This window comes from Leopardus geoffroyi, chromosome C1 (assembly GCF_018350155.1).
Source record: "Leopardus geoffroyi isolate Oge1 chromosome C1, O.geoffroyi_Oge1_pat1.0, whole genome shotgun sequence".
NCBI lineage: Eukaryota > Metazoa > Chordata > Mammalia > Carnivora > Felidae > Leopardus > Leopardus geoffroyi.
The window spans coordinates 169,687,956-169,700,278 of record NC_059328.1 but is presented as its reverse complement, the minus strand read 5'-3'; the positions used below and the strand labels follow the sequence as shown (position 1 = coordinate 169,700,278).

Genomic DNA, 12,323 nt, shown 5'->3' with positions numbered 1-12,323 from the left:
ATACCCCGAAGAGTAAGTGTTTTGGAGTGGGGATTGAGGAGACACAGTGACCTGAGACTTTTCAGTTTATCCTATTAGATGATCTCTAGAACCGTCCTCCTTAACTGGGGGTTAGCCTCAGGGCTTTCCACCTGGAAACCTGAAGAACCTTGGCCCTAGCTCTCTTTCAAGTCCGGGAAACCAGTGTTCTGCTGCTGTACCGAGCCAGCTGGTCCCCCGCTCATATCTTAAGAACTTCAAAAACAAAACAAAGGCCTAAAAAAGTACCACCCAGTCTGATGTCTGGTTAAACAATAAACAGTTCCAGGCCTTTAAATAAAAACATCTTTAATTCGGGTTCACAGAATTCTAACAAGGTTTATTCCTGAAGACTATATTCAGAATGAAAAAGGTTTTCTGTAAAACGAGTAATACTGTACACATCTTCAAATGTCAGGAAACAGTTCTATCCAAAATTAAGTGAAATCTGATTAGAAAACTGGGCAGATTGACTTATGTAAATGGTTACCATTGCAGAAATAAATAATAGATCAGGGATTCCGTGTAGGAAATTGGCACCTGAGAGATTGATGTAGCTGCTGAGAAAAACAATGGCAAAGAACATCCATCTATCATGAACAATTTAAGTGTTTTATTCACAGATCAATTATCCTTATTTTCCTATCAAATAAAAGGACAATGTTTGCTTTAAACCTGTAGGTCTTCCTCTTAGTCTCTTTTGTCACTTCAGCAAAGTAACCATTCGCATAAAAACCCCCAAATTTGAATCTGTGGGCAAATGTGGGAAAAGACCCTGGAAGCCTGAGCAAAAAGAGTGGGAAATATGGCTCCGAGTTACAGGGATTCGGCATTGTATGTAAATGATGAATCACTAAATTCTACTCCAGAAACCAACTGTATGCTAGCTAACTAAAATTAAAATTAAGGTTAAAATTAAAAAAAAAAAAAGCTAAAGGAATTCTCAGAATGTTCTCTGTAAGCTCCTTGTTGCTGTAATCTAACCTCACATTTCCCTCGTGGTCAACTCAGTCTGATGTAGTACTACTCTGTTAAGGGACACATTTGTTGTCTTGCTGTTAGAGACACAACGGCTGTTCACCTAGTGTTTTAAGTTGGACTAGACTTAAAAACCCATCTAAGGGGCGTCTGGGTGGCTCAATTGGTTAAGCGTCTGACTTTGGCTCAGGTCGTGATGTCACAGTTCGTGAGTTCAAGCCCCACATCGGGTTCTGTTGCTGATGGCTTGGAGCCTGGAACCTGCTTCAGATTCTGTGTCTCCCTCTCTCTCTGTCCCTCCCTTGCTTGCGCTTGTGTGTGTGCTCTCTCTCTTTCAAAAATAAATATTAAAATAATAATAATAAAAACCGATCCAGAAGGTCAGATGAGAGTGGGTTTACCTGAAGAAGCTCTTTAGGTCAGCCCAACGTTGTTACAAAGTTGTAAAGACCAGCTAAAGTGCTTGGATTAAAATCTTGGGTCTGTCCCTAGCAGATGTATGACCATGGACAAGTTACACACACTCTGTCCTGAATTTCTTCTCATTTAGGAAACAGCATCTGCCTCTTAGGGTTGCTGTGAGGATTAAATGAGATAATAATACATGTAAAGCGTTTAGGGCAATGTCTGGCATACAGCACATGCTCATTAAATATTAGCTACTCTTTTTAGGGAATGGAATTTTAAAAATTAAACAGTATCAGGAGCTATTTTAGGATGAGCAAAGGAAACTTTTTCAATTGGTTATAGAATATTCTCATTGTAGAAAAATTAGAAATTCATATATGCAAACAAAATCACAATCTGACTACCCTTCCAAGTTTTCATATGCATTTTCATATAAATGTGCATATGAAAATATATTACATGTACACAATGTATTCAGTAAACATACAAAACAATAATAGAAATGTGCTGTGCTACTTTAGACCCTTTTCTCATCGGATTTCTACATTTCAATGGCTGAATAGCATTTTGTTATATGAAATATACTTTATAGAACCAATACTCTGTTACTCATTTAGATTATTTCTAAGTTTCACTCCAATAATGCTTGGGTAAACATTCTTCTAGTTAAATTGTGCATATTATCTATTCCCTTAGGGTAAATTCCTGGAAGTAAATTGCTGGATCAAACATATGCATACTTTAAAGCATTTTTCCTTTTCTTCATTTTTAAAAATTGTAAATTCAATGCTGATTATAGAAAGGGAAATTATGGAGGTTTATAGGAAACAATTAATCTCCTGTTCCCTCATATTTCTCTTTAATAGGTGACCAGTATTAAATTTGTTGTGGGTTTTCTACTTGAGTTTCTTTTTTCTTTTTAATGAAATTGAGCTTAAATCCCCCAGATTACTTTGTGACCTGCTTTTATTCTACTTATTCATACCTCTTAACATGAATGTCCTAGAGTTCTAACTTGTTCATTTATGGGCTGCAGAAAACTATGGTTGAACCATTCTCCTATTGAAGAACTTGAGCATTGCTTTAAATATTTCTGCCACTCTACATACTGCTGCAATTAACATTTTGAAATCTTTTGATACATATTCCCAACTTGTTCTCCAGCAGCTACCATTTTTGCATTCCCACCAGCACTGGGATTGGTTCCCTTTACGCGCACCATCATTGAGCATTATTTTTGATCTTGTGCCAATCTAAAAGGCAAAAAATGGTATCTTGTTGTTTTAATTTGCATTTCTTTGATTACTAATTAGATTGAACTTTCTCATATGTCTATTGGTCAATTTGCATTTCTTCTTTTGTGAAATGCCTGCTTGGGTCTTTTATGTACTTTGCCACTAAAGTGTTTCGTTCCTTGATTAAATAGATCATTTAATTGTCATGTGTTGCCGATATTTCTGCCTGGTTGGCTTTTGCTTGTGACATCTATTTATGGTTCTTCAGGCCTTTATAAGCAACTGAATAATTTCCTTTCTTAATTGAAGTATAATTAACATACAGTGTTATATTAGTTTCAGGTGGGCATTGAATAATTTTTATGTTACATATTTCAGTCTCTGTATATCTGCCTTTACTGTCACTCTTAAGGCTTTACTAATTGATGATTATATGAAATTCTTTCTACTCTAGAAATACTGGTATATATTATGAAATAAGGCTCTATATTTTTCCTTTTTCAAAAGATTAATCCGCTCTAAATCACCTTTTACTGAATATTTCCCACTGAGCTTAGATACCACCATTATCATATTAGTGATTTTTAAGCGTATACAAATCTCTTTGAACCATTCTCTTATCTATTCCTATATTTTAATTATTATAGCTTTACAAAATACTAATATCCAATCAGGCATATACCCTGCGTCCCTTGTTGCTGTACTTCTAAAACATTTTATTCATTAATGTAATACATTTATTTCAAGAAAATTTGCAAATCATTTGATTAAGTTCCTTGCCCCCTTACATCAAAGAAAATACCATTGAGATTTTGATTGGAATAGCATTATCAGTAGTTATTTAATAATGAGGCATGGAAAAAATGTAATCTTGGAGCTTAATATATTTCCACTTATTTAGCATTTTCCCCCCATACAAGTCCAAGATCATTTTGCTAAATTTATTCCTAGGTATAATATGCTAATTGGCATGGGATATCTTTAACCCCATTATGTCTCCTTCCTGGCTATTGGTATATTTGTAACCTGTTTCCTTACTGGGTATTTTTTATTAGTTCTAGTGATTTTAAAGATATTCTTTTGGATTTTACAAACATACTGTGATATCATCTATCAATAGTTATGATTTTAGCCCTCCTCCTGCCCCTTCTGCCACCTAATTGCCTTTTATTTCATTTTTCTTTCATATACTATCAGCCAGAATGTCCAGAATAATTTGAAATAGTAAAAGTGGCAATAGGTATTCTTGTACTGTTTCCAGAAATTCTTCTGGCTTTTCCTACTAAGTTTGATCTTGGATGTTGCTATAGGATCTTTAAATTTTCAATTTATAAGAGGTTTTAAATTAGAATAGCCATTGAATTGTTCACTGCCAAAGTAAAGCACACACATGATAAAGAATTCAGATTATAATACAGGTCTTCGAGTGAAAAGGGGAGTTGATTTCATCCTTTGCATTTTTTTTTTCTTTCCCTCAGTGGTTCTTTGTTTCCTTTCATCCTTCTTCAGAGCTCTTGTGTGCTATACGACATAAAAAATTAAATTTGTATGAGAGAGGAGGGCATAATCAATATCTTAAGATTAGTCTGGAAGAAGCACCTTTAACAAGCCTGCTATCTCTCATCCTTGAAGGTATGAAGTGTTCTTGAAGTGCTCTAGAGACCCTGGCCATGTGCCTCTGGGTAACAATAATAGAAGTGCGCTGTACTTGAAGCCTGAGCTTTCCAAGGAGATGACAGGCCCCTAAAACTGACTTTGGGTTCACCTTATCCCACCACCTTAAACACTGAGAAAAGGGCTTATTTTTTTTTTCCCCGTGGTATGTGTGCTTTGTGAACAACTGGACATAGTTTGCAGAATGGTTGGGAGAGGCCCAAACAGTCACTGAGAAAGCTGGGAAGCAACTTCTTAATGTACCTGGAAGTCCTTGCTCCAATCTGAGTGTATTGTGTCTGCTCAAGGGCCAAGGAAGCTGAGAGAGGGGACCTCTGATTTGTGGGGCTGGTTACACTGGTATTAGTTCTGCATCTGTTTCTATTGGCTTTTTTTCCTCTTATTATGGGTCATGTTTTGTTGCTGTTTGACATGCATTGTGATTTTTGGTTGAATGAGAGGTACTGTGAATTTTGCCATGTAAAGTTGGTAAACATTTTTGTATCCCTGTATTCTTGAACTTTATTATAGGATGTAATTGAATTACTAGGAGACAGTTTAATCCTTTTGAGGCTTGCTTTTAAGCTCATGGTGGGCATGTCTGTGCCATCTCTGAGCATTGTTCTGTCTCATCCTTTGGGTCTCTCTCTCCCTGGCCTTGCACGTATGTCTTTTATACTCAGCTGAAGATTCAAGGGGGCCCTCTGCAAATCTGCAGAATTCCCACTTATCTGCAGCTTCCTTCTCTACAGTAATTTGTCTAGTGAACTTAGTCCTTGTGGCTTTTCTGGACTCTTACTTCCTGCTTCACCCAGTAAGACAACCAGGTTCCACCAGGGCTCCCGACTTGCACTGTGGCCTGGAAACCCTCCCCAGACGGTAGCCTGGAACACTCCCATGGTTCCTTTGTTTCCCCTCTCTCAGGGAATACTGTTTTGGGCTACCTGATGGCAGATGTCTGGAAACTGAGGTTTCATGTATCTTGCCCACCCTTTTAGTTATTTCAGGCAGAAGGTAAACCAGTCCCTGTGATTCCATTTTGGCCAGAGTAGAAATTTTAGAAGTATTTTTTAAAAGTATAGAGCACTCCTACTTTGAGAGTCCACTGAAATGGTCTTTTACCACAACACACGTTTTCTGACTGGAGGTTAAACATAACCAGTAAAATTTGATGCCACTATAAAATAAAGTCTGACTGACTGTGGTAAAATTCAATTCAGGTGGATGTTTCGTTCTAGACTGGCAGGGATTTACGTTTCATACAGTAATCTTCCTGTTTCCTTTTTGTACATGTTTTACTTTACCTGGAATGTACGTATCTTTTTCCTTACACTTTGCCTCTAATACTTGTTATAAACTCACTTCTGTTAGTGAATTCTGTTCTTTCCATCATTATATTCTGTCTCTATTAGGACCAAGGAGACTCTTTCTTGGAATGTTGCTTTGTCTATATTCTTGAAATTCTTCTATTGAATATTTTCAGTTTTTGAATGTCTTGGACAGGGACTTGATGCCATTTTTCTCCGTTTTGATTCTTGGGAAAATAGACCCAATTTTCCCTTTCTTCCCTCCCCAACTCACACAGGGACTTACATAAAGCATAATTGGTAAAAATAAATATGATAAAGGTTTTATGGGCTTTCACTTTTTATTATTCATACATATAAAATATGGACACTGGTTTTAATTGGAAAATTTAATTTTTTTCAGGTGACTCCAAGTATGATGTTCTATGTAAAGAAGAATTTATTGAACTCAAGGACATATTCTCTGTCAAACTGAAACGGCGTTATTCTGTTAAACAGCAGGGAAGTGGTACCTTATTAGGTATCACACTCTTCATATGTTTGAAAAAGGAACAAAATAAATTAAAAGATTCTACGCTTGATCTTATTAATTTAAGTGAAGACCACTGTGATGTGTGGTTTAAACAATTCAAGAAAATTTTGGCTGGTAAGTACTCCTGGTGGGAAATTTTAATGAGTTTCTTTGCTGTAGGTTATTAATCTCAACATGATGTATTTATGAGTACAGCCATCCTTAATTATGTTAAGATAGTTTGTTTTATTCCTAGTTTGCTGAGTGTGTTTTTCATGAAAGGTGTTGAATTTTGTTACAGGCTTTCTCAACATCAATTGAGATAATCATATTTCTTTCCTTTATTCTGTTGACAATGGTATATTGATTTTTTTATGTTGAACCATCCTTGCATTCCAGAAATCCCACTTGATCATGGTATATAATCCTTTTAATATGTGACTGAATTTGGTTAGGTGGTATTTTTTTAAGTTTATTTATTTATTTTGAGAGAGAGCACAAGTGGGAGAGGGCAGAGACAATCTAAAGCAGGCTCCATGCTGTCAGCATGGAGCCCATTGTGGGGCTTGATCTCACAAACCATGAGATCATGACCTGAGCTGAAATCCAGAGTCAGATGTTTGACTGACTGGGCACCCCAGATTTGCTGGTATTTTTTTGAGAGTTTTTATATCAATATTTGTAAGAGATATTGGTGTGTAGTTTTGTTTTGTTTTTCCTTATATATTTTATCTGGCTTTCGGTATCAGGGTAATGCCAGCATCATAGAATGAGTTGGACAGTAACTCTTTTGAATGATCACTTCCATGAAGAAGCTCCGATAATCTGAAATAGCACAGTTCTTAAGTAATTTAGTCCACTTAAATTGTTTTTGAAAGCATATTTATTTATCTATTCATGTCATTTGAGCTTAAATTAGAATTTATTTTCCTTCCACATATGTTCTGATGACAAGTGCATATATATCCTGAGTTGCTTGAGTTTGTCTGTTCAAGGGTAGACAAGGTTTTTCTAAAAGTTAATATCCAGAGGACAGAGCATATATGTATTAAAATATTATCTCATAATGAATTAAGTATATCTGGAATTTCTAAATGGCATTTATATTTTACATAAATACATGAATACAAATATGCAATTTGAATTTCTAGAATGTATCTAGTTGAAACATAATCAAACTGAGTTTCAGGATTGATTTTTTTTTTTTCCTCAGAGATTTGTAAATCTTGTTTCCTTTTGTGCCCATTTCATTCTGTTTGCCAGATGGATCAGGGTAGAGGCAGCTGGTGTAGTTGATGGTGCAATTTGGTGTAAGATGACACAAGGCAGAGAGGGGTGCCAGACAAAGAGCAGGCACATGGTGATGTTAGAGAGTTGGAGGCCAGGCATTATTGATCAAGAAGTCCGAGGACCCAAGTTGGCCAAGGGCAGCCAACTGAGAAGGTCATGCCCGTAGACAATGAGCTGAAGTGACATATTAAAACTAGGAAACCCTGTTACTAAGTGGACCCATGCTTCCTTGTTGGCTCTTTGGGACCTTCAAGGAGAGCTGTTACTTTCAAGAAGCAAAGAAACTATAGAGACTATAGTATAGTTCAAGTCTCTGGAAATATAGTGAATATATATTTTTAACTAAAAGCAGTCCACTTTAACAGTAGGTCTTTTATAGTGTTCTTATTTTAAATACATGTGAGAAGAGATTTTAGAAAATTTAAATAAAAATGAAAAACTTAAGTTCCACTGAATTAAATTTCTTTGCATGGGCAGGTACTCAGGAGACTTTCATGTTCTGTAAGATAAGACTGTGCCATTTGATCAGGGGAGGCAAAGCTCTTCCTTTCACTGAAGGTCTGAGAAAATTTTCTCCCATGGGGCTTATGAAGGCCTGGCTAAGTGACCTAAGAGGCAACTTGCTCAATGTATCTCACCCATAAAACCAATAATAAGTAAGCAGAGAACATACAACAAAGCTCAATTTAGTAAAAGCAATTTTATAGGAGTAGAGAGACTTGTCTAAACACAACAAAAACCACACATACACAAGGAGCAAACACACCCAAAACGCTGTCCAAATATGTTTTCAGCTTAATGAATGATATTTTGGTTTGGTCTAGGATTAAAATCTAGGAAAATTACAGAAATGAATAAATTTACATATCTTTTAGAATATAATCCTCAGGGAATGTTGCTTTTTGTAATTTTGATTTTGACAAGAGTTGGAGATAATAAAATATATGAGGTCATGTCCCCTGGGAAGTTTCCTGCAGGACAGTGATTTTGCTGATTAAAGCAAATAGATTGACATTTGAAATCAACCAATGCAAACAAACAAAGGAGGGTCGAAATCCTCTAATAAAATGAAGGAACCTAAACAAGATGTTCTGAATGAATGACTGTTGGATCTTTGCCCCCAAGTGGACTTAGCAGGTCTTGTGGAGAAGCCAATTCCCCCTCATCCCCATGCCTCACAAAGACAATCCCGGGTCTGTCTCATCATACACAAATGCACGGTTACAGCTCCAAATCTCTCTACCAAACTTTACATTATACTGACATTTCTTTTTTAAGTTTACAATTTTAGAATATTTCTCTTGGCTTTTTAAAGTTTTTACTTACAAATCCACGTGTTCATTAAAGTGCCTATCATCTGAGAGACAAACACAATTGGCTCAAGTCTCATTCCATAAATGGAGGGGGACTTCAGTATTTCCTCTGGAGGGGATGAGGGCGATAGCTTTTCCTGGCCCTCTCTGGCTCTGATTTGCACAGAGTTGGGTCTATTTGTGGATTATCTTCCTATCTCACAATCACTGTCTCTATTCCATGCTACATTGCATCAGGCTTGGCAGATGGTAGTTGCCGATTTCCAATTTTTTTTTAAGTCCCTACCCAAGGAATTTGTGTTTGTACCAGACTTGATTTAAGTTCAGGAAGGGGGGGCAGAGAGAGGGCAATACGTAGAAATTTACAAATTATAAGTTACAAAATTTACATCACAAAAATATGAACATAAATATATTTGAATATTAGACATCACTATTTTAAGTCCCCAAATCCTGCTTTTAACGGGTTCTGTGGCAAAACCAGATTTAAAAAATAGATTTTTGTATGGATTTATTTTGAATGATGTCTTTAATCAGCAAGTGGATTTTTTTCCTGCCAGTCTTTTACATCTTCCCCCACTCCTTTTTTTTCTCTTAAGATAAATATGCAGAAGACACTAAAATCTTCAATTAGTTTGTCCTTTAGTCTAATTACTTTAACAATTATAATTATAGTATATTTAGATATGAAGAATTATTTTCAAATAGGCATATTTGTATTTTGAACTAAGATGTGATGAGTTTTTGAGGAAAGAACAAATTGGCAGCCCTAGAAGGAGGAAGAAGGCAACTCTCATACTTGACGTTTTAAGACATAGACACTAAATGACCAGAATGAAGGTTATATTTATATTTACATTTATACTTCTTTTTATAAAAAGGGAGTCTTAGAACTATTTCAATTTTTGTTTGAAAATAAGTCCTTTTACATTTTGTTTTTTAAACATAGTTGTGCATGGTATCTTTTTTTATTCTTAGTAATAGAAAAGTCACCTTAATTTTATTGACTAATAAGCAATAGTAGGTTAACTTATCCAACACACATTTTGTGTCAGGCACTGTGTTCATTGCTGGGAATATAAAAATGAATGAGAGGTAAGCCTGTATAGAACCCTCTTGTTCTGGGAGACAGACAAGAAAATATGTATTATAAATGTGTTAAAGGCCCCACTGAAGATATGAACAGACCAAAAGGGAGCAAAACGTTTCATTGATCGTTGATTCAGAAATTAAAACCTCCAAAAAATACAATTGATTAAGGCTGGTATATAGTCACTGATAAACCTAATATATAGTTACTATGGTGAAAGTAATAGTCTTTTCTGCTTTTTTTTTTAATAACTGTGATGCAAAGACAAACACACAACCTTTAAATACAGTCTGTGTGTACACTAGATATATTAATTTTTATTCAGTTAGGGTGTGACCCAATCTCTACATATCTGGTTTCCCAGAAATGGTGAATTGCAAGCTTCTCTGGACCCTGAGCCAACCTTTTCTTTAGAAACCATAACCAAACCAACCAAAAAATTCTAAAGCCTCATGCTCAAGTAACTTGGAGAATGGTAATGTCATAAACAGACACGGCAGAATCAGAACAGTAGTTGATTTGAAGGAAAGGCGTTCTATTCTAGACACATTTGGCATTTATTATAATATCCTGTTGGAGATGTTGAGCAGGCTGGCCTTTTGAGAGGAATACATAAGGACATAAATAAGAGTTGATGTAATGGGCAAGATGAAAGCTTGTAAGGAAGTAATATGGAGTTATTAAAAAAAAGAAAGAAAAGCAGAGAGCTACAGACAGAATCTTGGGGGACATTCCTACATTAAAACAGGCACAGAAGACAAAAGCCAAAACAATAAAAAAATGGAAGGCATGGTCTAAAAAAACAAAAATAAAAACAAAACTGTTATAAAATAGCACCATTGAATTTTGTTATTATATTTAGGTTTTGCTAACTTATTTGTAATGTTTAATAGTTATCCAGAGGCAGTTAGTTAATGGAGGCATTTTTAGCACGTATTTGGTTGAGTGACTTCTGATATTTTTCTGTTTCATTTCTAAGTGCTAATTTCATGAAGTAGGCAAATATAAATGATCCATATTTATTGAATACATTTTGGCCTTGTAATGTAAACTCTCTGTTTTAACAGCCTTGCTCAGTTTTCAGCTATGAAAAATAGAGAAAGTGGAAAAATTACTTAAATACTTATTTTTTTATTCCTAAGGAGAGTAATTTTTTTTTCCTGGTTTCTCCTGAATGTCAAATCTGTTTCCCATCGAATGATAATGTTGGTCTTCACAGGGTGCTTTTTTTTTTTTTTTTCGAGCTTATGTATTTATTTGAGAGAGAGAGAGAGAGGCAGAGGCAGAGAGAAGGAGAGAAAGAGAAATCCCAAGCAGGGTCTGAGCTGTCAGGGGCTTGAACCCACGAAAATGCAAGATCATGACCTGAGCTGAAACCAAGAGCTGGATGCTTAACCAACTGAGCCACCCAGGTGCCCCCAAGGATACTTTGATAGCAAAAGCCAGGGCTTCTTAAAACATTGATTTTGTTTAATACTTATATTGTCTTGTGTAAGAAAATCATGGTGAAATATGTTTTGGTTTTTAATTCAAGCTGTATCATTTATATTATGATGACTCAGGCAGAATTTCTCTTAATGAGAGAACAGAATGATAGGAAGTTTTACTTGGATATGCTGTCAAATGATGTACTTATTAGGAAAAATAAAATGAAAATCAACATTATAATGATTATTTAAAAATAAGCAGTTGTTATATGTCAGATGTGTGATAGTTTCAGACATTTCATTGTGTACTTTTTGAATTGGCAATACTTGTCTCCTTAGGGACAAGTTATTTTCTGCAAAGACGTTGTGTCTGAAATATGGGTGGTTTCTCTTTTCAGTTACTTTTCAAAGTAATTTAAGACTGTTTTATGGCCAGTTGAGTTGGACATCAAAATTATGCATGTCACTTTTGAATATGTTTTTACTATTAATATATGTTAAAATGATATAGACACTGATTGAATATGTATAAGCTTATTTACATATAAATATCAAAGTCCAATCCCACTGGAAGGACTCTGTCCAACAAAGGTCATGTGATATCTGCTTCCTGTAGTGGTTTCAGACTGAGCTCCAGAGTGTCACCATTCCATTTCCCATGACTTGCCTCCTGGATGGGAACCTGTCTGCACCTGTCACTCACCCTTGAGCAAGTGTAGCTCCTAATTTATATGTTTTATATTTAATAGGATTGTGTAGGGCTTTGTTTTGAAGACAGCTTCCAAAATGAAGGCATTTGAAAATCCCTGATTCAAGAATCCCTAAGGATGGTAACCCTGCAGCATTTTTTAACCTGTCATGCATGTCTTTTTTGCTGACTGCTGGACACACAAAGACCTCAGGATGTCTTTTAGCTACCCATACACTCTAGATTTTTAACTATCAGAGACTGTCCACATAATTCTGTAAATTGTGATAAAAGTTGCTTTTTAAGTATATACTTAAATGTGTGTTTCTTTTCTATAATGTTATACAGTATTGCTTACAAATCAATTTGCTGGTAAAGGAAAACATTTGATCAAATTGGAGATTG

At 35.5% G+C, this 12,323-nt stretch overlaps 1 protein-coding gene across 4 annotated transcripts in view; it reads left to right on the top strand.

Annotated features, from left to right (window-relative positions):
- CERKL (ceramide kinase like) overlaps positions 1–12,323 on the top strand; it is a 108,445-nt gene that overhangs the window by 33,663 nt on the left and 62,459 nt on the right. For all 4 annotated transcript variants that reach the window (XM_045480402.1, XM_045480404.1, XM_045480401.1 and 1 more), the window contains exon 2: positions 6,003–6,245. In XM_045480402.1, coding sequence (XP_045336358.1) covers positions 6,003–6,245 — 243 coding nt within the window. The remainder of the gene's footprint in view (positions 1–6,002; positions 6,246–12,323) is intronic.